General features: G+C 39.7%; 1 protein-coding gene across 6 annotated transcripts; it reads left to right on the top strand.

Moving 5' to 3' along the window:
* The first annotated feature begins 7,431 nt into the window (after positions 1-7,431).
* On the top strand, positions 7,432-19,275 carry LOC147418668 (putative serine/threonine-protein kinase PBL11). 6 transcript variants are annotated; one of them, XM_086505619.1, is made up of 10 exons: positions 7,432-7,787; positions 7,879-8,012; positions 8,127-8,694; positions 9,299-9,457; positions 9,637-9,759; positions 9,857-10,078; positions 10,288-10,409; positions 10,631-10,900; positions 18,291-18,375; positions 18,893-19,275. In XM_086505619.1, the coding sequence occupies exons 1-9, from the start codon at positions 7,667-7,669 to the stop codon at positions 18,330-18,332; spliced, it is 1,761 nt and encodes a 586-aa protein (XP_086361745.1). In that variant the 5' UTR covers positions 7,432-7,666; the 3' UTR covers positions 18,333-18,375; positions 18,893-19,275. The 6 variants fall into 6 exon arrangements, with proteins under 6 accessions (XP_086361745.1, XP_086361743.1, XP_086361744.1 ...); XM_086505617.1 differs by having other exon boundaries at positions 18,286-18,375; XM_086505616.1 differs by having other exon boundaries at positions 7,436-7,787; positions 18,286-18,504.
* Positions 19,276-20,738: the final 1,463 nt, after the last annotated feature.

Below are 20,738 nucleotides of genomic sequence, written 5' to 3'. Positions count from 1 at the left end.
TTCCCACAAGCTTAAAGTAGGTGATAAGCTTTCCATTAAAGCTTGAGTAGAGAGAGAGAGAGAGAGAGAGAGAGAGAGAGAGAGTCTTATTACTCTACACATGAGCTTGTGTGTGTGTGTGTGTGTGTGTGTGGATAATTGACTTAAAAAATCAGCCCCCTCTCTCTCTTGGTCGACCCCTCTTGCTAATTGCTCTTGCTAGCACCTCATTGGATCTCTCCGAGCTTAGCTAATGAAAGTTAAGTAGCATAAGTGATAGTCTTATTGCATGTGCCCCCCTTTCCCCTTTTGTGAGAGATTTACATAATTAATTAATGCAACTAAACTCTCATTGGACCCCTTTGTCTCTTGGCCAACAGGAAAGCCATTGGGCTGTTGAATGCTCATTGGACCCCTTGAGAGACTGTCCAATAGTCTTCTAGAGAGGTTAATTCCTATTGATTCCTTTATTAAGTGTTTTTAAATTAATGAAACGAGATTTACTCTAGATTAATTCTCATTGTTCCACCTCCATGGCCATCCAATAGGATTTGAGTACCCCTTGTGGGCATTTGGCCTAGGGAGTTGACATGTGTCCCTCATTCCCTTTGTGTAAAGGGATTTTGTGTGTGTGTGTGTGTTTGTGTGTGTGTGTGTGTGTGTGTGTGTGTGTGTGTGTGTGTGTGTGTGTGTGTGTGTGTGTATGTGTGTGTGTGTGTGTGAGTGAGTTTCTCTCCCATCCCCTACTTCTTGGGCGCGCCCCCTCCTTTGTAGGACTTGGGAAGACTTTTTGGGACACACACAAAGCATCCAATTTTCTAAGCTTCTGACCATTGGACACAACCTTTGAATTTTGGAACCTTAGCCTTTTGGAAGTCTTAATGGGTTGAACCCTAAGGTATTTGGATCCCATTGTTTCACATAGCTCTTTTGCAGATGGCCCCCCCTTTGGATCCCTACTATGGCCGGTCTCCCAGCTTAACCAATATTATAGCTTTTTCTCCCTTGGCACTTTCCCATATTAAGTGATCAGTTTAACATGAGAAAATCATTTAGGAGAATTAGATATTAGTTATTATGACACCCTCAAAATTTGAGGTTGTTGAGTGAACCACTTCAGAGAGAAAGGCTTTATCTCGTCCAATGTGAGGGAATCCACTAACCGCACTAATTGCGTGTGTAATTGCTTCCTCAACTGCAGTGCTTGCTCGAGAAGCATTTTACCCACAAGCAATGAAATGACGTTACAATGTACTGACAAGAGCATTTATCACTTCATTGTTCAAAAGGGAAGGTAGATTTTATGCAGCAATGACAAGTATTGTATTGACAAGGAAGAGGGAATCAAAATCAAGAAATTAGTGTCTATAATCATACTTTTCCAATGACATCAGACATTTGATAAAGCAGTGCAATACGTTGGGTCAAGATCCATGGTCGTAAACTGACAAGGGGCCTCCACATACGAGCTAGCAAGAAGCGCCATTGTTTCACATCAGATAGCACAACAAGTGTAACAACTAATGGGAATTGTGCTCCTACAATGTCACCTAACAAAAAGTGGCTCGGTTAAGCGCAACGACATGGGGGACCAAATTGATGGCCAATGTTGTAGTACACGAGGTGATCTTTGTAGTGGCTAGGTTACACCATGGAATTGTGCAAGATGTTGGCATTCAAAAACAAGAGGATGGTCAAATTGTATATGAATGGGAGTCCACGATATTTCCAAACGAAAAGACGATTGATGCCGATACAATCAGGTTTTTGGAGATCTATACAATTCATAACGGGGGCAATTTCAAATGAGAGAAAGGCTAATGTGTACTCGAATGGAAGACCTTGGCATTTTCAATTGAGAAGACAATTAATGTTGGTGCAATAAGGTTTTGAAATAGTTATGCATGTCTTTATATCTACTCTAGAACAGAAATAAATTCAATTTTATAGCTTAAGACGGGGGCGTGTACAAACGAGACTATGACCACAGTGTGTGAATGGGAGACAACGACATTTGCAATCAAGAGGACGCTTGATGTTGTAGTAATCAGGCTTTTGGAGTGTCATACAGACCTCTACATCTACTCTACAACATAAATATATTCAATTTTACAATTTAAGACAGGGCGTGTTCAAACAAGATAGATGACCACAATGTGTGAGAATGGGAGATGACGACATTTGCAATCAAGAAGACGAATGATGTCGAAGTAATCAAGTTTTTGGAGAGTCATACATGCCTTCACATCTACCCAACAATAGAAGTAAAATTAAATTTCTAGTTTAATACCCTTAAGTGATATGCATAGAACAACAACCTCTAATCTTGCAACGACAAATTCACAATATTGAACAATACACTAGCAATCAATTGATCCCTGAATTTGCAACAACAATGTTACAATATTGCACAATAGATTGGCACTCTTGATCACCGAATAATGACAAAGTTTTAAGGAAATATGTCCTCTTAAGAAAAGAAAAACCAAACGTTATGCGTTTATTGAGAACATGGAATTATTTGTTCCAATTTATGGTGCAACAAAGCAACATGCATGTGAAAAATGCTAGAACATCGTGCACAGAATGCTGGTGTGTTGTGGGAAAAAAAAACAATAATAAGTATGGTGTGGAGTTGGCACAATTCTCCACATTGTTTATAATACCGTAGGGAATGTGCAAGTTTCCCAGCCACTTTTATCCCCTACAGTGTTGAAGGGGGACTTATTCTTTTCCTCTAGTGTTAGAGGGACTACCTTTTTTCATTTGTAAATTTAAATAATGAGGACAGTTTATTACCTTTGCTTTGTTGCATCTGATTCAAGGAATACTGGAAGTTAACATGAGTCCAACATTTAGATTCTTCACACACGGAGAAGGTACACATGCAATATTGTCGATATGCATCATAAAAAGATTCAAAGTAGGGTTTCTATTCGACAAATTTCAAAGAAAACGACAAGCGATTGGTTAGCTTTGAGGTCATCGGGGATTTGAGATAAGGGGATTTCGACTTTACTATGACTCTTTCTTTGTAAGAATCTTACAACTGGGCTACTTTTGTTATTTTTTCCTTCCAACATTCATAGTGTAGTGCACCTCTCTCTCTCTCTCTCCACATACACATGCACAGATAGAATATTGCTCATCATAGTGAGAGCCATTGAGCTCAGGAGAGCTAGACGGTCTACTCACGTCTACGAGGGCGACCACAAAGATTAATATGAAACATGAATTAATACGCACGAACATTGGCCATCAATCATTATATTGATGTTTGAGCAAACACAAAGTCTTTGTGTTTACAATGTAAAAAACTGACATCTCCTACAATTAGTGCACCTGTCTCTCTCTCTCTCTCTCTCTCTCTCTCTCTCTCTCTCTCTCTCTCTCTCTCTATACGAGGGAGACGAGAACACTGGAGCCTCCATGGGAGAATGAGGAGTACTCTAGCACGATATGGGAGACACCCCATACAAACTATTTACAAAAGAAAACATTGGCGAAGCTCTTCGATGACATTGGGTTAGATCCACAAAGGATTGTATTACTTAGGTCTCATAGGCCTTTTCAAGACATTTGATATAACTCTCCCTCCCTCTCCATCCCTCTCAACCACCCGCTGAAAACGCCGCATGGCGTAGAGCTAAAAGTGAAAGGTGGGCATGGGAACTCCTTCGACACCTAGTGCAAGTTTTGATGAGACACATAATACATATATGTGTGTAGCCATTTTGAAAATGACCTGGAGATGTGAACTTCCGGATATTGGCTATGAGACCTTTTGTACATAAACCCTTCCTTTTGTATATGAGTGATAACATATATGGTGTAAAGGTATTCTATTTTGTACATTATTGCAATTCGAGTGTGAGACTCTCTCTCTCTCTCTACCCATGCTACCTACACGCGATGCTGCACACTTATCAAGTCGACTTGCAACCCTCATCGTGGACAGCTCAGCCCCATGCGTGACCACTGACTCCCTTGCTAAATCCTACGGCCCTACACTCTAGCTACTGCGGCCGCTGAAAGCATCTCAGCACTCGGAGTTGTCACACACATACACACACACTGGAATTGTCATCATTCTTGGCCGTTGAAAGCATCTCAGCACTCGGAGTCGTCACACACACACTCTTGCGGCCGCTCAAGGCTCTTGCAATCTTTCATTTTTAGTAGCTCCTCTCCACAATCAGGCCTCACGGAATGTAAATATGAGAGTGGGGCGACCTCCCTAGCATCCTCAAAACACGCCATACTTGGAGATCATCAATTTACATGAGTGGACGGCTTCTGCTTGCCTTCGATTATCGTCAGGATTCCGCAGTTTTATTTTTCTTGGTTTTTTAATCACATATTAAAATAATACTTGTCCCCACGGACCATAAAAGCTTCAAACTCCCACTCTTAAGGCATTGTCACCCTTTCCTACTTATTGCAAGCTTCAAAGGCCATAAAAGCTTCAAACTTTAAAAACGACTCCCCAACTTCAACATTTGAGCTTGATACCTCTTCTTGACGTCCAAAATATCGATCATTCTAAGGAAACGTCAATTTCAAATTGTAGCAGCCAAACTGCAATCAAAATCATCAATCGAGCTGGCACCTCAAGGCGAGAGGCGAGAGCAAAGGGCACTACTTTCCTGTGAAGAGGTGCTTCATGATTCTTATTCACGAAGAGTGACTTCACAAATCAAAATTATTAAGCTTGCATCTGCACCATTTTGTAAATTGAGCAAGACACTGCCATAGAGAGAGTCTCTCTATCGGTAAGACCAAGTCCCTGACACCATGAGCGCTTGCACCATGGAAGAGAAAGGGATCATAAAATTTAATGCGGATGGTTTCCATACCTGGCAAACTAAGCTAAGGGGATTCTTAATGAAGAAAACGTTATAAGGAGTAGTAAAAACATATCTCAGTGATCATGAAGGCACACAAACCAGGGCTTCTACTGCACTCAATCAAGAAAAAGATAAATAGGCACTTGGCATCATAATTATTGCACTCCAGAATAACTAGTACACGAGGCCTGACAAGTTCTAGAGGAGAATTTTGGAGCTAAAGCAAAACAAAGTAAAGTTAGCTTGAAAAGACAAATTTACAAAACTCACTATGATCGAGGGGGAAGACATAGCCAGTTTGGTCAATAGGCTTAAAATCATGACTACACAATTGATCTACATCCAATGCAAAGTAGAATTAGAAGACGATGAAGTTGTAGTCCTCCTTACTGCACTTCCTTCCAACTACCACCATACTAGTCACTTTTCTTGAAGAAAAGGAACCAACTCCAGCACTTCAAGATGTGGTAAGCTCGCTTTAGGTAGAGGAAAAGAAGCTGAAAATTTCATTTACACCAACAAACGGAGCTTTTGTGGCAAAGGGAGGAAAATCGTCCATAGATTTTACATCATCTTCCAACGTTCCAAAGTGTTACAACGTGGTAAAATGGGACATATAGCTAAGGGCTTCTATATCAATAAATTTTGTAGCAATTGCGAAAAGAAGGGGCATCCTCCTTCTAGGTGCTATTCAAAAGATCAAGGTAGTAGCAGCAACATTAACAACAAAGCCAAAAATCGAGCGAGAGGACCATCTCATATAGTCAAAGAAGAAGAAGTTGAGGGCGAAGGGGAAATTTGTTTCGTTACAGATGTACTTTGAAGATCGCTTTCTACTTTCTATAGTTCAAGAGGAGGTATTATTATCATCCTGTGTGGATACTTCTTGTCATCCTTAGTGGATAGTGTCATCCTGTGTCGATAATCGGGTCTTCATTATGTATTACATGCCCAAGGGGAGGATAGGTGGGCATGGGAACTCCTTCAACACCAAGTGCAAGTTTTGATGAGACACATAATACATATACATGTGTGTAGCCATTCTGAAAACCACCTGAAGATGTGAGTTGTTGGATATTGGATATGAGACCTTTTGTACATAAACCCTTCCTTTTGTACATGAGTGATAACATATATGCTTTAAAGGTATTCTATTTGGTACATTATTGCAATTTGAGTGTGAGATTCTCTCTCTCTCTCTCTCTCTCTCTCTCTCTCTACTGTATGAAGCTATGGCTGCTCTAGCCTTCAAAGCTCCTTGAGTTTAATTGCACCCACCATCCGATTTCAACAATATTAAGCTCTCTCTCTCTCTCTCTCTCTCTCTCTCTCTCTCTCTCTCTCTCTCTCTCTCTCTACCCCTTTTGCACCTGCTGAAAATGGTGCAAAGCTTCCTGTCCGTTGTTGTTCGTGGATTCTCCCCCTCACTCCTGAGCCTCTTCTCCTTCTTCTTCTCTCTCTCTCTTTCCTACACTCAAACATTGGATTACATCCACAAAGATTGGATTAGTTTGGTCTTATAGGTCATTTTGGCCTTTTCATTAGTTTCGTCTCATAGATTATGTTGGCCTTTTCCAGTCGTTTAATATATTATTTCATTACCAGGCTGAAAACAGCACAAAGCTTCTTAGGCTAAAATCAGTGCACAGCTGCCGCGTGTGTGTGTGTGTGTGTGTGAAATCAGCGTTGAACTGGCTCGCTCTCTCTCTTATTTTTCTGGAAGCCTCTCTCTCTCTCTCTCTCTCAAATCAGTGCTGAACTAGCTCTGTCTCTCTCTTGTTTTGCTAGAAGCCTCTCTCTCTCTCTCTCTCTCTCTCTCTCTCTCAAATCAGTGCTGAATTCTCTCTCTCTCTCTCTCTCTCTCTCTCTCTCTCTCTCTCTCTCAAATCAGTGCTGAATTCTCTCTCTCTCTCTCTCTCTCTCTCTCTCTCTCTCTCTCTCAAATCAGTGCTGAATTCTCTCTCTCTCTCTCTCTCTCTCTCTCTCTCTCTCTCTCTCTCTCTCTCTCTCTCTCTCTCTCTCTACGTGAGTGCGTCTAGAGAGAGCTATCGCATCTGCTAGAAATAACATGATAAACAAAGACAATCAAAGTAAACAAAACAAGGTATACAAAACAAATGACATGTGTTTCTAGATTTAAGGGAATACCTACGATGTCCCTCTCTGTGTGTTTACGAGAATACCTTCTGTGTGTGTGTGTGTGTGTGTGTGTGTGTGTGTGTGTGTGCAGACTGAGCGTATTCCGTCGCTCGTTTACATGCTAGAGTGGTGCAAAATTCCAACTTTAACATCCCTTTTTTTGGGCCATTGGTTTCTTTACTGCCTACCACAGGCACATGGCAAAGCTTTTTTCTTTACGAGATACACATGCAACAGTCAAGCTTTTTTTACCTGTGTTGCCTTTTTTACATGTGCTTAATTTTCATTAAAATTAACAAAAAATTTACTTTCGTACTGGCCAATGAAAACCAACCAAGTGGATTGCCTCTCCTTTCAAGGTTTCTCTTAGATAATCAAGAGTCACATGTTGTATGCGCGTACTCTTGTATGCTCTCTTGTCTTGTTGTGATGTGGTCTCGATTTCATCATATAGGCCTAAAGTCATGACAGCCTCGTTCTGCCCGTCTGATCATCAGCTTCTTTCTCTCTCTCTCTCTCTCTCTCTCTCTCTCTCTCTCTCTCTCTTTCTTCGATCAGCTACCCGCCTGTACATCGTGATACCGCTGATTGATCAACACGCAGAGCAGTAGTTTCCTTTTTCCTTGATTCATATTGTGGAGCGGCACGATTAATACTTTGCGATATCAAGAGCCTGTTGGAAGCAACAAATACTGCGTCAGATGGGCAAGCGCCTTTTTGGACCGTTGACTGTTTGGCTAGCTATCTATCCAGCAGCGTTCTTCCTCATGTGTAGCGCCAAGCTGCTTGAAGGAGTAGAAAGGGCCACCTTCAGCAGGAAGGGTAAAGCGTATAATTTGCACTCTGCAAGGAATTTGAGAGAGAGAGAGAGAGATGTCCTAATTACTAGTATTGGGTTTGAATTATGTTGTAGCCTTTTCTGTGGACTCAAGGGGGTGTCCTTTAGCGTTAAGCGTGCTAAACTATGACCCCCACTGCTTCGGTAGCAATATAGGCACGGCCACAGCAACATTCTACTATTCGACAATGCCATTATGCTGCGTGCAGGTGAGTACGCTTATCACTCTATTGCACGGAGAGAGAGAGAGAGAGAGAGAGAGAGAGAGAGAGAGAGAGAGAGGCTGTATTTAAGAGAGACCTCATGCTTGTGAGTGAAATTAGGTGATGACAGGGCTGGGAAAGCTGATGTTGATGTACGCAAACTCCACAGGGAAGCTGTTTTTGGAGGATGCGGAAGGCGAAGCGTGTTTAGGGGAGATGCTGCAGGACGAGACGCTGGGCAGGTGCGCCCCGGAGGCCAGCAGGTTCATGGCCTTCAAGTCGCCTTGCACAAACTTCACCACGCGAACAGCGCTGGCGGCGCGCCTCAACATGGTCATGAACGTCACCTATGCGAATATTAATGATATGAACGACAACAATTTAGTCGATGAGAATGATGGGATCGAGGACGGCGCCGCCAGCTTGCCGGCCTTCGCCCATCTGGTGCAGACGTGCGGGCCCTTTAGCAGCCAGCAGTCTTCCGCCAACTGCAGCAGCTGCTCCGTCTCCTTCGAGTCGTCTGTGAGCGTGCTGAGCGCGTCGCTGCATGACGCCTTGGACGTGTGCGCGGCGGCGCTGTTCGTGAGCTTGGCCAGCACTAACGTTGACGATCCCGTCTGGACCAATTCGCTCTTCGCTTGCGCCGCGGAGGACCTGGACATCCATCTGCAACGGCCTGCAGCTTCAGGTCTCTCTCTCTCTCACACACACACACACACACACACACACTCGGTGTGTGTGGTTCTTTAGACGTGGTGTTTGAAGTTTGGTAGACGGTGTTCTCTTTCACATAAAACCTGCAAACAGGACCTACTACTAGCTACAGGTTTTGGGTGTTACCGTATCCAATGAAAATTTGCAGTTTGCAAGGTGTATTATTTTTCATAGTTCAGTTACAATTTGCAAAGAACCTGTGAAGTCTTGATCAGTCTCTATAGAAAAATGTTATTCGGGAACATTATATCTCATTCAAACGATTTTTTAAATTGGATATTTGCCTTTTCTGTTCCTCTTGCTTTATTAAATGTTCCTCTTTCAGGAACATTCAATGAAAGGGGAGGGGGATAGGATAGCTCAAATACAATTACCCCATCCCTTAGCATGGAGAGCCCCCTTAGCTCACAAGCTGATTGCCCAGCGAACATCAATTCTAACTATATTAACATGGATGGATTGTTTTCTTCTCACCATTTTCAAAGATTTAGTTTGACCTGAGTGTTTGATCAACAACGACGAAGTTTGACATGAATCATGTTTTTGACCAAGTTGGGTTGTTTGTGTACACGCTACAGGATACCACAAAATCACTTGGGCGATTGTAATTATCGGCATCATAATTGGATCTCTTGCTATCGTAACTATTACAGCATCGGTGGTGCATTGGAGAAAGCAAAAGAGAAAATCCTTCTTATATAAGGATCATAAGAATCCCATGACACTTGAACTGGAAGGTAAATTTAATTAATGCTGCGACCGTTGCAGCTAAAAAGACTGACAGACACACCACATTAATTAGCAGAATATGTCGGCTGCACTAGATAATGCATGCATGCATGGCCTTATTCTACTTTTCTTCAAGATTTTCTGAATATCGGTTGCTAATTAATTATATGATAAATATATTATATAGGTTCAATGGACATTTCAGCAAGTTTTGCTTGTAGTGTTGGGTTGTACACCTTTTCTCTGGAAGAGATTGTGAAAGCAACCAATCATTTCAACAATGAGAACCTTTTGGGTCAAGGAGAAGCAGGTAATTCATTCATTCATTCTAGTTCTAGCAGATCGATATTGTTGTGAGTCGAACATGAATATAGCTCAACTAATTCATATATATATCCTTAATGAAGGAAAGGTCTTCAAAGGCGTGCTTCCGAGCGGCCAATTAGTGGCAGTAAAACAAATTGCCAAGGACAACAAACCTCACACTTTCAAGACGGAACTTGTGAGCCTCTCTAAAGTGCGCCACGCACACTTGGTCACTCTTATGGGCTTCTGCCAATCCAACGATGCTTATTATCTTGTTTATGAATATTGCTCCAATGGAGATCTCGGAAAATGGCTATTTGTCAGTAAGTGCCTCGATCGATATTCATATTTTATGGAATTCCAATTTATATGCAGCATCAGCTTATGTCCCATAGAATATGTAATGTTGTACAACTGGAATTTATAGGAACCAATCGATCGGCGATCTCTCGTTAAGCTAATATAAACGATAAACGATAAGAAATCACCCATTTAATTAGGTTTTAATGCTTATGGTCGATCTGAGATGTAGGCAATGAACACGCACAAATTTTGTCATGGGAGCAACGGGTTAGAATTGCCGTGAACACCGCACGAGGATTGTGGTTCCTGCATAACTACCCCGGTGGCTCAATTGTGCACCGAGATATCAAGGTACTACTGATCATACTCATGTATGTATTGCTTTAATTAATTAATCCAATTTTTGAAAGGCTTATATTTCATTCATCAGTATGGTGTAATATATATAAGCCTAGAGCATGAGTAGAGTAAATAAATCATGCACGCAAAATATAGGCTAATCAAGATTAAAATTACATGAGATTGATTGATGATTGATGATTAGTTAAAAGAATTACGTACTTAATTTTCAGCCCACAAATATATTGTTGAATGAGCACTTGGAAGCGAAGCTCTCCGATTTTGGGCTAGCAAGGCACATGGAGACTGACAACTCTCACGTGATGACCGAGGTGAAGGGCACCACAGGCTACCTAGATCCCGAGTATATGAGCATCGGTGAGCTTACCCAGGCTAGCGATGTGTACAGCTTTGGAATCGTGCTCTTGCAACTCATCTCTGCTCGCCGTGCAATTGACCTTCACCCCGCCACGGCCCGCCATCGCCTCTCTCTCCTTAAAACTGTGAGTCTATACGCCTGATCAACTTGCATTTCTTGTTTCTTGTTTCACTCCTAATTTTATAATTACTCTAAAATCTTGACTCTTTTCTAAAATCTTGAGGTGTTAGCCATCCCGCTCCCACTCCCACTAGTCCACTGGAGGTTGCTAAGTATTAAGTTCCATTAAAGGGACTGCCCTTTTCGTTGAAACACACTTTGACTCGTTGGTCTATAAGGCATTAAGGCAGTAGAGGTAAAGCTTGCTACACCTCTCGCTTTCACATTCAAAACAAATTAATCCAAGGCACCTGAACAACCCTAAATTAAACCCTAATGGCTCCTCTTTACTTCATAAAATACAGTAGCTGCAAGATGCCCTTCAAACGTTCCCTCCATCCTTGTTGCTCTGCGTGTGGCCACTATAGGTTATGGTTGACTATACTTGTCAAAATGGAATCTTCTATGTAACACCCACACAACTAGCAAAACCTTAAACTCATATTTCTAGCTTCACAAAATAAATTGGTATTACGTTGAGGAGCTTGAGAGGAAGGGCTAAATAGAATCTCTATGTAACACGCACACAACTAGCAAAACCTTAAACTTTATGTCTCTAGCTTCACAAAATAAATTGGTATTATCGTGCTTATGTTAAGGAGTTTGAGAGGAAGGGCAAAATTATTGGGGATGGGCTTTGTCCCATACCCTTGTGTGAATCTACTCTAGCCTACTCACAAGTAAGCTTAAAGGGCGATATAAAGAACGGCCAAAATGTTGGGGTTGGTTTTTGACTGGTGCCTCTTTTGTAAATCATCTCTTACTTGTGCAAGAGACCTTTCTACAAGCTACACATATGTCTTATAGGTTAATACACCTCCCTAGTCCATACATAGGACTTGCATATTCATCTACACGTACGTAAGGCACTCTTCTTTTACACATGTCTTATCGTATTAATTTAATCCAACCCTAGTGCCTTGTACAATCTCTCTCTCTCTCTCTCTCTCTCTCTCTCTCTCTCTCTCTCTCTCTATCTATCTATGTATATATTTGATTTTAGAGAAAAAACCGTAAGATTTTGAAGAAAAAGGGGTCATTCTATTATCTTAATCATGTAACTAAAGGGGGTTCTTTAATACCCTTTGAACGCACGGTATATGAATAGTTTTTTAAAGGTGCACCCCTCGAGCTTATGAGCTCTCTACCATAGAGCACTACCTAAAACTGTCCACCCAACCATAGGAGTCTCATGCTTATATAATGTTGGCCTAGTCGTGCACATCGGACATAGCCCATGCCTATGGTGTGCCAAGCTACACACTTCTTGCCACCTAGGCCCCCTCAAATCCCGTGTCCAAGCAAGCTCTACATATACAACATGTTCTAAGCACCTATCAATGGTCTTGATGTTGTACAATGTAAAGTTTACATCCTCGTAAGAATCCAAAGACCCCTGAGGAGATAACACCATAAAGTGAAAAAATCTACTAAATGGATGTCAACTTAGAACTTCTTTATCCCCTTCAATTGAGTTCTCTTAGTGAAAACCTCTAAGTTACCTTGAGAGTTTACAACTGTAAACTACTCTCACATCTTGATGGAAACCCCTAACCTCTTACGTTCTTAGAGACACACAACTATCTTTGGCACTATAGTGCCTGGAATGTATGGACCAAGTGTCCCACACTACTTGGTTGGACAATCTAATGTCCCCTCTCATGTAATTTTTTTCTACCTATCTTTAGAGATCTTTAAACCATTGGCCAAGTAAGACCTTCAAAGACTATATAATGCTTGCTCTAGATGTTCACAATTATTGACTTGGCATATGTGGCTCTCATCCTTGCCTCTTTGCAAGCCAAGAATCTTCCTTTTTTCCACAAATGATTTCTCTTTCTAGTTAGGAATTTATCATATTGCCAATAGCTGATAGTTTCTACAAGTCTCTCACCTTAACCTATGGATTCTACTACCATAACCCTTACTCTCACCAAGATACACCATCACTTGGCTCTTGCTCCATTATGTAGTAATAGAGAGAGTTGAAAATCTTTTCACTTCCTCTCATGGCTCTAGTTGCTTAATTTTGTAAAGTTGTTTGATAAGTTCGATCTTGCACTCACTTCTGTTTATTGTCTTGCACTAGTACATGATCCTTGTTATCAATATTTGTAAGCTTGATCTCCACATCATTTTCTAGAACTTTGGATACATTATCATCCAATTTTGTGACGGCGAGATGAAAATATTTTAATAATTGAAGAAGATTTAACTATGATGCTCATGGCAATGAAATTTTATGGCTTTTTTTTCTTATCGCCTTTTACTTTGGATCTTCGTATATTCAAGAAAAGGAATTAATGCTATGTTCATGGAGATGCAAAGAAAAACTAGCCAAAAGCCTCTTTATAAGTCCAACTACATCACGCTAGCCCTAAGCAGCTAAGCCTAAATGGATTGAAACATAAGAAACATTTATACGCAGCTACTAACCCTAAGCCACTAGCCCTAAGCAACTAGCCGTATGCATACTAAAATGGCCAAACCCTAAACCTTAATCTAAGCAGCTCTACACAGCCTACCGTGATCATTCGAACATGGTCATCTATTAGCGATCAAACCCTAAGTCGCTAACCCTAAGCGACTAGCTCTAAGAAGATTGAAATGGTCAAACGCTACCGTAACCCAATTTAGAGGAGCCAAACTTAAGCGGCTTTACATGACCTACCCTAATTGTCCAAACACGATCATGTATTATCGGCCAAACCAAAAGCCACTAACCCTAAGCGATTAGTCCTAAGCAGATTGAAATGGCCAAATGCTACCCTATTCCAATTTAGAGGGTCTAGCCTAAGCGACTTAACAGATCCTACCCTAATTGTTTGAAAACACTCATCTATTATCTTGACAAAACCAAAAGTCGTTAATCCCAAGTAGTCAGCCCTAAACCGACTGAAATAGCCAAACACTACCCTAACCCGATTTGGAGCGGCCAAACCGGCCATCTATTAGTGACCAAATCAAAACCCACTAACCCTAAGCAGCTATCTCTAAGGGGAGTGAAACAACCCTAAATGGATTGAAACCGCCAAATGCTAAATTTAAGCCGATTGAAACATATAGCTAGCTAATCATAAGCGGCAAGTTCTAAATTAATTAAAATGGCCAAGCGCTAACACCTTAATCTTATAAGCATTTAGGTCTAACGAACTAAAATAGTCAAACGTATCAAACGAACTAAGTTTTAATTTAAACATGAGCAAACTAGCAAGTTTAAAATATATATATAAATTGATTTAAAGTGAATTGAAATAACTCAATGATTCTTTTTTAAACTTATTATTATTATCAAATTTTATTGTGTTTGATTAATGTGAGTGTTAGTATTTAATCAAAATTTATAAATAACGAGTTTAATATCATTTTATTCTTTATTTTTATTTAATATAGTTTTTAAATATTTGTGTGGGTGTGTGCATGCGTACGTAGTGTATTAAATTATGTGTAGATTTATGTGTATCTTTATTTATTTATGTGTTTATGTGCATGTGTGTGTGTGTGTGTGTGTGTGCAAGAAAAGAAAGGGATAGTGCACTCACAAGCAGCCCAAGTGAGCACAAAATGCTTAAGAGGATGACGCCAAACATGCAAACACACACACACGCACACACACTATATCACACACACGCACACACAAACTACCATAAAACTATCAACAAATAATATGACCTTCTTGTTGCTGGAGAGTGTATGAGTGGAGATCTGAAGCCAAGCAAGGAAGAAGAGGAGAGAGAGTGTGTTTTGGAAAAATAAGGTGAAATAGGAGGAGAGAACTCGTGATTCTATTTTTATTAGTGGCGTCAGTGCAGGTGTCGGTATTGCTCTCGATATACACATCAGTATACCGTTAGAGCGCGTCAGTATATGCATCAATTAAAGCGTCGATATCAACATCAACAATTCAAAACTTAATTGTTTTAAAAAATTGGATCTCTCTCTAGGTTTAGCAATGCATATACCGATGCTCGCCAACAACATCAATAATTTGACGTCGATAACGAAGCCATCTCTTGTAGTGTGTGGTGGGGAATCTTTTGAAGTGATATGATAGAAAATGATGTGTGGTGGGCTTTGGGAAAATTTCATCCTTCACAAAGCAATTGGGGAAGTGTTTTGACCCTTGTTTTAGCAAAAGTCGAGTTAGCTAGTGGTGTGTGACCTCTTCGAGGCGATTACCTTTTAGAATGTGTATGATATCATGTGAGTTAATCGGCAAGGATTATTAAAAGTTCAAAATTTATACTTCTATCTATACATTATAGGGGTGGGTCTGTGTAAAATATGCCCACACTATAATTATAGTATGTATATTGGGGTACTATTAATTACCTCTTGAATGCCCGTGATAAAGGGAGCTTTTAGTATGTGACTACCTTCAGGTGACATCATGCAAGTTATGGTGGGAGATATGTAGAACATTTTATTGTAATGGGATGTTGCTAGCATATGCTAGGGGTTGTGTAGCTGAGGACTTCCCAAGTGGGTTGAGAAGGCTAACTTTAGATGCATGTTGACTAACTTATTGATAATTGGGGATTGTAGCTAGAAGCTTGCAACCTTCATGGTTGAATATCACTTAAATTCTAGTAGTATGAATGAGTAGACTAAATGATAAAATATTAGATTTTTTTGAGCCTTGAAACATAGTATACCTTGGAGAGAGGACTTTGAAGACCATTTGGCACATCAACAATGACATCTTCATAATCTTTGGCATGTTGAATACCATCATCTCCCATTTGGCACACCAATGATTACATCTTCATAAGCTTTGACATGCTCAATACCATCATCTCCTAGGAAAACCTTGAGTGGGTGATCAAGATAATTGATCCAAGAAAATTGATGGATCATATGATGAGTAGTACCAACACCTAATAGCCATAGATTGGTTGAAGAGTATTAATAGTAGTATCATAAATGTGCATATGATAATGAGTGCTAGTGCCATATATAGAGATTTCAACATATTGGGATAGACCACGAATAGATGGAGAAAGCAATGAGGCATCTCTCTCCTTGAAGATGAGTTGGATGGGTATGTAGATAGGGATGAAAGACCAAGTGGGACATGATGAATGCTACCTTGATTTTTGGGTTCTCAAAAATATTTTGCAATACTGAGTATTATGTGGCTTCTTTCTAGAATGTTTGGGATGCTTTCTAGTAGTAATAAGATTCGTAGGCTTTTGAGGATAAAAGGCATGCTCTATTAGGTGCTCTCTAAGAGTTTCATCTTGCTTAATCATAGCCATGAGATTGTGGAGGTAAATATTTTCCAAAGTATCTTAACTGGTAATGAAATGTCTTGAAGATACAAAGATAGATATTAACAACATAAGCAGAGGTTGTAGCTTTCTTCAAGATGGGCCTAGTCTAGATAGAAGGAGCCAAGTTTCCAAGAACTTGGAGGATGACTAGCCTTCATGAGAATAGTAGTGTAAACTAGCTTCTTGATTAGGAAATTTGGTCATTCTCCAAGTTTCGAAGAACTTGGAAAATGCCTTCATGAGAATAGTGAGAGAATAGTAGTGCTAACTAGCTTCTTGATTAGGAAATTTGGTCATTCTCCAAGTTTCCAAGAACTTGGAAAATGCCTTCATGAGAATAGTGAGAGAATAGTAGTGCTAACCAGCTTCTTGATTGGGAAATTTGGTAACCAAGGTGAGTATGCTATTGGATTTTCTATTAAGAATCTCCAAATAACAAGAGCACCCTCGTGCTTTGTGTAATGAATAATTTAATAGGTTTTTGGTTTGGAAGACATTATAGGCCTCAATGTTGGTAGTATTAGACACCTTTTCTTGATACTAGGCTGCACCTTTGCTTGAAGTGACTTTTCAACGTTGGAGTTGCTAGAGATAAAGCTCCATCCTAGTAATCTTTTGCACTTAGTAACTAGTGCCGTTAAAGCTTTTTAATGATGTAGTAGTCTTGTAGGTAGGCATAGTAGCTAATGCAAAAGCAAATTTGGCCATCTTGAAAGGCTTTGGATTTCTTGAAGAGCCCCATAAGCTATGCACTTAGTATCTAGAAGAGAGATTCAAGAGGTTTCAACTCTTCAAAGTACCATAAACTAGGCACTTAGTATCTAGAAGAGAGACTCAAGAGGTTTCAACTCTTCAAAGTCATGATACCATGTGAGAGCTTCACTACTTGAGCACCTAATTTAAGTAAACAAAAAATAATGAACCTCTCTCTCTCTCTCTCTCTCTCTCTCTCTCTCTCTCTCTCTCGTTTTCCATCCCTTTCTATGTCCATCTCTTTCTATTATGTAATAGGTTTGAAAGCTTTCATTTATGATTTTCACTGACTTTAGAAACCTCAAACTAGAAAAGTTCTCCAATTTTTAAAAAGTCTTACGTTCTCTTTTTTTCTTCTAAGGTTGAAAGCTTCCCATTAAGATTTAAACCCATTTCAAGATATTCTAACTAGATGTAGATTCTAATAAAAATAACTAGGGGTACCATTTTCTATAATTTTTTTAGCAACCCCTATTTCTTGAAATTGGTATAGGTTGAAGTAAGGAATTAACCACTGTCACCTCGTATAACACCTATAGATGTGTGTGTGTGTGTGTGTGTGTGTGTGTGTGTGTGTGTGTGTGTGTGTGTGTGTGTGTGTGTGTGAGAGAGAGAGAGAGAGAGAGAGAGAGAGAGAGAGAGTGTGTGTGTGTGTGTGTGTGTGTGTGTGTGTGAGAGAGAGAGAGAGAGAGAGACGGCCGGGGGGGGGGGGGGGGGGGGGGGAGATGCATCTACTATAGTTTTTTAATGTTTTTTTAATGCCATGTGCGCCTGCAAGCTATATCACTATGACCGCTTAGGCTACCATTTTTTTACAACCTCCTCATGTACAACCACTATTATGCCCCTTGATCCATATTAGGCCCTTTCTACCTTAGCTTCCTTAAATGTGCATTAAATACGAGCAACATTGCAAAGTATAGAATTTCTTACTGTGATTTGTTTTTATTTGGCTACCTTAACTTCCTCAATGTGCATTGAATATATGCAACATTGCAAAGTATAGACCTTTCTTACCGTGGATTTGTTTTTATTTGGCTACTACCATCATGCAATTTGGGTCACTGCAAGCACTCTTTTCCTAGCCTTGGCACATGTTCCCACTTGGGGTGCTTGTTTGGTGTGGGGTTGAGTGTGCCCACTCTCCCATCTCCCCTCCTTCTAGGCTTATTTTTCCACGGAGTGCAAAGTCCTTATCACAAAGTTCCCCACTGAAAATAGCTTGAAATGCAAACACTGATATCACTCTAGATCTTAAAATGACAGTAATGAATGCATAAGAGACTTCCATGCATGTGTAATAATGGTTTTATTATTTATGTAGGCAAGATTGATAGCAGAAACAGGGGAAGGCTTACTAGAATTTGTTGATCCCCACTTACAAGGGTTCTACTCTGTCGCTGGCGTGCTCAAGGTGTTTGAAGTTGCGCTTTCATGCATAGCTTCTTGTCGAATCAATAGGTTGAATATGCAAGAGGTTTTGCAAAATTTGGAACATGCGTGTGAATTATCAGTCTATGCCCCAACCCATCATCCTGCTTTGGTAAATATTCATAAACCCATACCCCTTTTCTTCATAACATACTAGTATATTGTGCTTCTTTTCCAATATATGTGTTGGGATTGAGATATTTAAGAAAATCTTTAACTAGATACATGTGTTATGGAGATTTGTGTAAGCATGTAGGAATATATATGTATGTGTGTGTGTGTTTATATATATATATATATATATATATATATATATATATATATATATATATATATATATATATATATATATATATATATATATATATATATATATATATATAAACACACACACACACACACACACACACACACCCAAAGGATATTAATCCACTATGTAGATATATGCAAGATGTTGTAGCAGAATGTTTTTTTGATGTATATGAATATGGATGGTGCAGGAATGGGATGAATGTGAGACCACTACAACCCCTTGTAGTGTAAGAACTTTCTCACTTGATTCAGTTTGAGGTTTGAGCCAAAGCTTCTACATGCACATGAGATTGTAGACTTTTCAAAGAAACATGGAGCTATACAATTGATTATGTTGTCACAAAGGTTGATCTTCCTTGTGTAGATTCTTTATGGGTTTTAGAATCAATTGGGGGTACTAGCTGCCATGAGCTAATGATTTATCCACTATGCCTTCACACCACTTGTTTCTTGTGACAGTGTCTCCACCCATTGCAAATTGAAGGGTGTGTAAGTAAAGATGAAGTGTAATTTTTCAGCCAAAACTACTTGAGCCTGGCTTGAATTTCATTTCACATTTGACAAAGCCATATTTATGGTATGAAAACATATACTTGTTTTTATTGATCCATAGGCATTGATGATGCTTTAGAAATTGCCACATGATAAAAGGAAATCTTAAAGCTCATCTAGGCTACAATATATACATAGTGCTCATTTTTATTGCTAGAACATACAAGCTACTAATGACATGCTGCCTCCAATGACAAAATATCACACCACCATGAGCACACAATTCATCAAACTCACTGTGACTATTCTCATTTTATCCTCCTTTATAACATTTCAACCTTTCTCCAAGCTTAATAGGAAGTGCCTCTATTGAGACAAATTTGGGAATTGAGAAACAGTTTTTTACATGAAGCTTATCAAACACTTTCTATGCTTTCAAGACCAAACTATACTTAACATATGTGTTGACAAAAGAGATCCAAACCATGACTTTTTCAATAGTCCTCGAATAAAACCTCATCAAGGATTTCTGTGTCAATGCCAACAAGATGCAAGCATATGTCATTTCATCGAGTGAGATCACATTCATTGAAAATAGCCTAGTGATTCCTTGACCTCCCATTGTTAAAGGCACATCCTACAACCATTTCAATCTAGGATACAACATTGCAAATACAAATATTTCAAGCTTGTTTTGTGGTTTTGTGAATAAACTACAATTAGCATACATGTCTTTCAAAGAAATGTGAAGCACAACATCTTTTTCCATTTTCTCATACTAAACTGATCATTTAATATGGAAGATAAAAGGGAACAAGAGTTAGAATATTGACATGTGATGTTAGATCTATTCTCAGCAGGGGACCAAGAGGAGAGATAAGCTTATCTTAGTAAGAGTCCAAATGGAGAGAGGTCTACCAAATAGCAATGAATCCTTAATGGATCTTTAAAAGACCTTAGGTTAAGCTTCATTAAAGCCTCCAATACCCATATTTTCATATCGTCGATAGAAACAAGGATATAGACTTTACCATTTGCTGTTCTAGACAATGGACCCATAGCATCAAATTCCATTTTTCTAAAGGACCACAAGCAATGACTCATTGTTGAGGTCCATACAACAACCTTTTGTTGCCATTGATTTGGCAATAGTGATAACCTCTACACCAATGTTGGACATCCACATGCATACTTGGCCAAACATACGGCCTAGCTACAAGATTTTTTTTATTGTTAGCTCATGTGAAAAATGATCCCCACAAGCTTCTTCATGCAACCCTCTCAAGATTTTACAAATTTCACTAGTGCATGGTACTCTTCCACAAACAATATCCTTACCCTTTTGGTACAAAGCCCCCTTGAACCAAAGAAATGACCTTGCCTTATTGATGAGCCTTCTTCTTTGTGCCGTTGTGAAATCTTTAGCATTAGGAGAAAGTTGGACTCACTTTTGGGCCCTGTAAGAAGTGCCACGTCGGCTTAGAGAGAGAAAATGAAAATGTTAAATTGTGCATTTTATGTGATACTTTTATGCGCAACAAA

The sequence above is a fragment of the Adiantum capillus-veneris genome, chromosome 29 (genome assembly GCF_014529385.1).
Source record: "Adiantum capillus-veneris isolate H3 chromosome 29, ASM1452938v2, whole genome shotgun sequence".
NCBI lineage: Eukaryota > Viridiplantae > Streptophyta > Polypodiopsida > Polypodiales > Pteridaceae > Adiantum > Adiantum capillus-veneris.
This window is presented reverse-complemented; position numbering and strand designations above follow the sequence as displayed.

What these genes read in the sequence shown, in the direction of transcription:
- LOC147418668 (XM_086505616.1), top strand. Translation starts at nt 7,667, where the DNA reads ATGGGCAAGCGCCTTTTTGGACCGTTGACTGTTTGGCTAGCTATCTAT. An exon ending in TGCCATTATGCTGCGTGCAG is followed by an intron (nt 8,013 to 8,126) that starts GTGAGTACGCTT and finishes GAGTGAAATTAG; the next exon opens with GTGATGACAGGGCTGGGAAA. An exon ending in CGGAAAATGGCTATTTGTCA is followed by an intron (nt 10,079 to 10,287) that starts GTAAGTGCCTCG and finishes TCTGAGATGTAG; the next exon opens with GCAATGAACACGCACAAATT.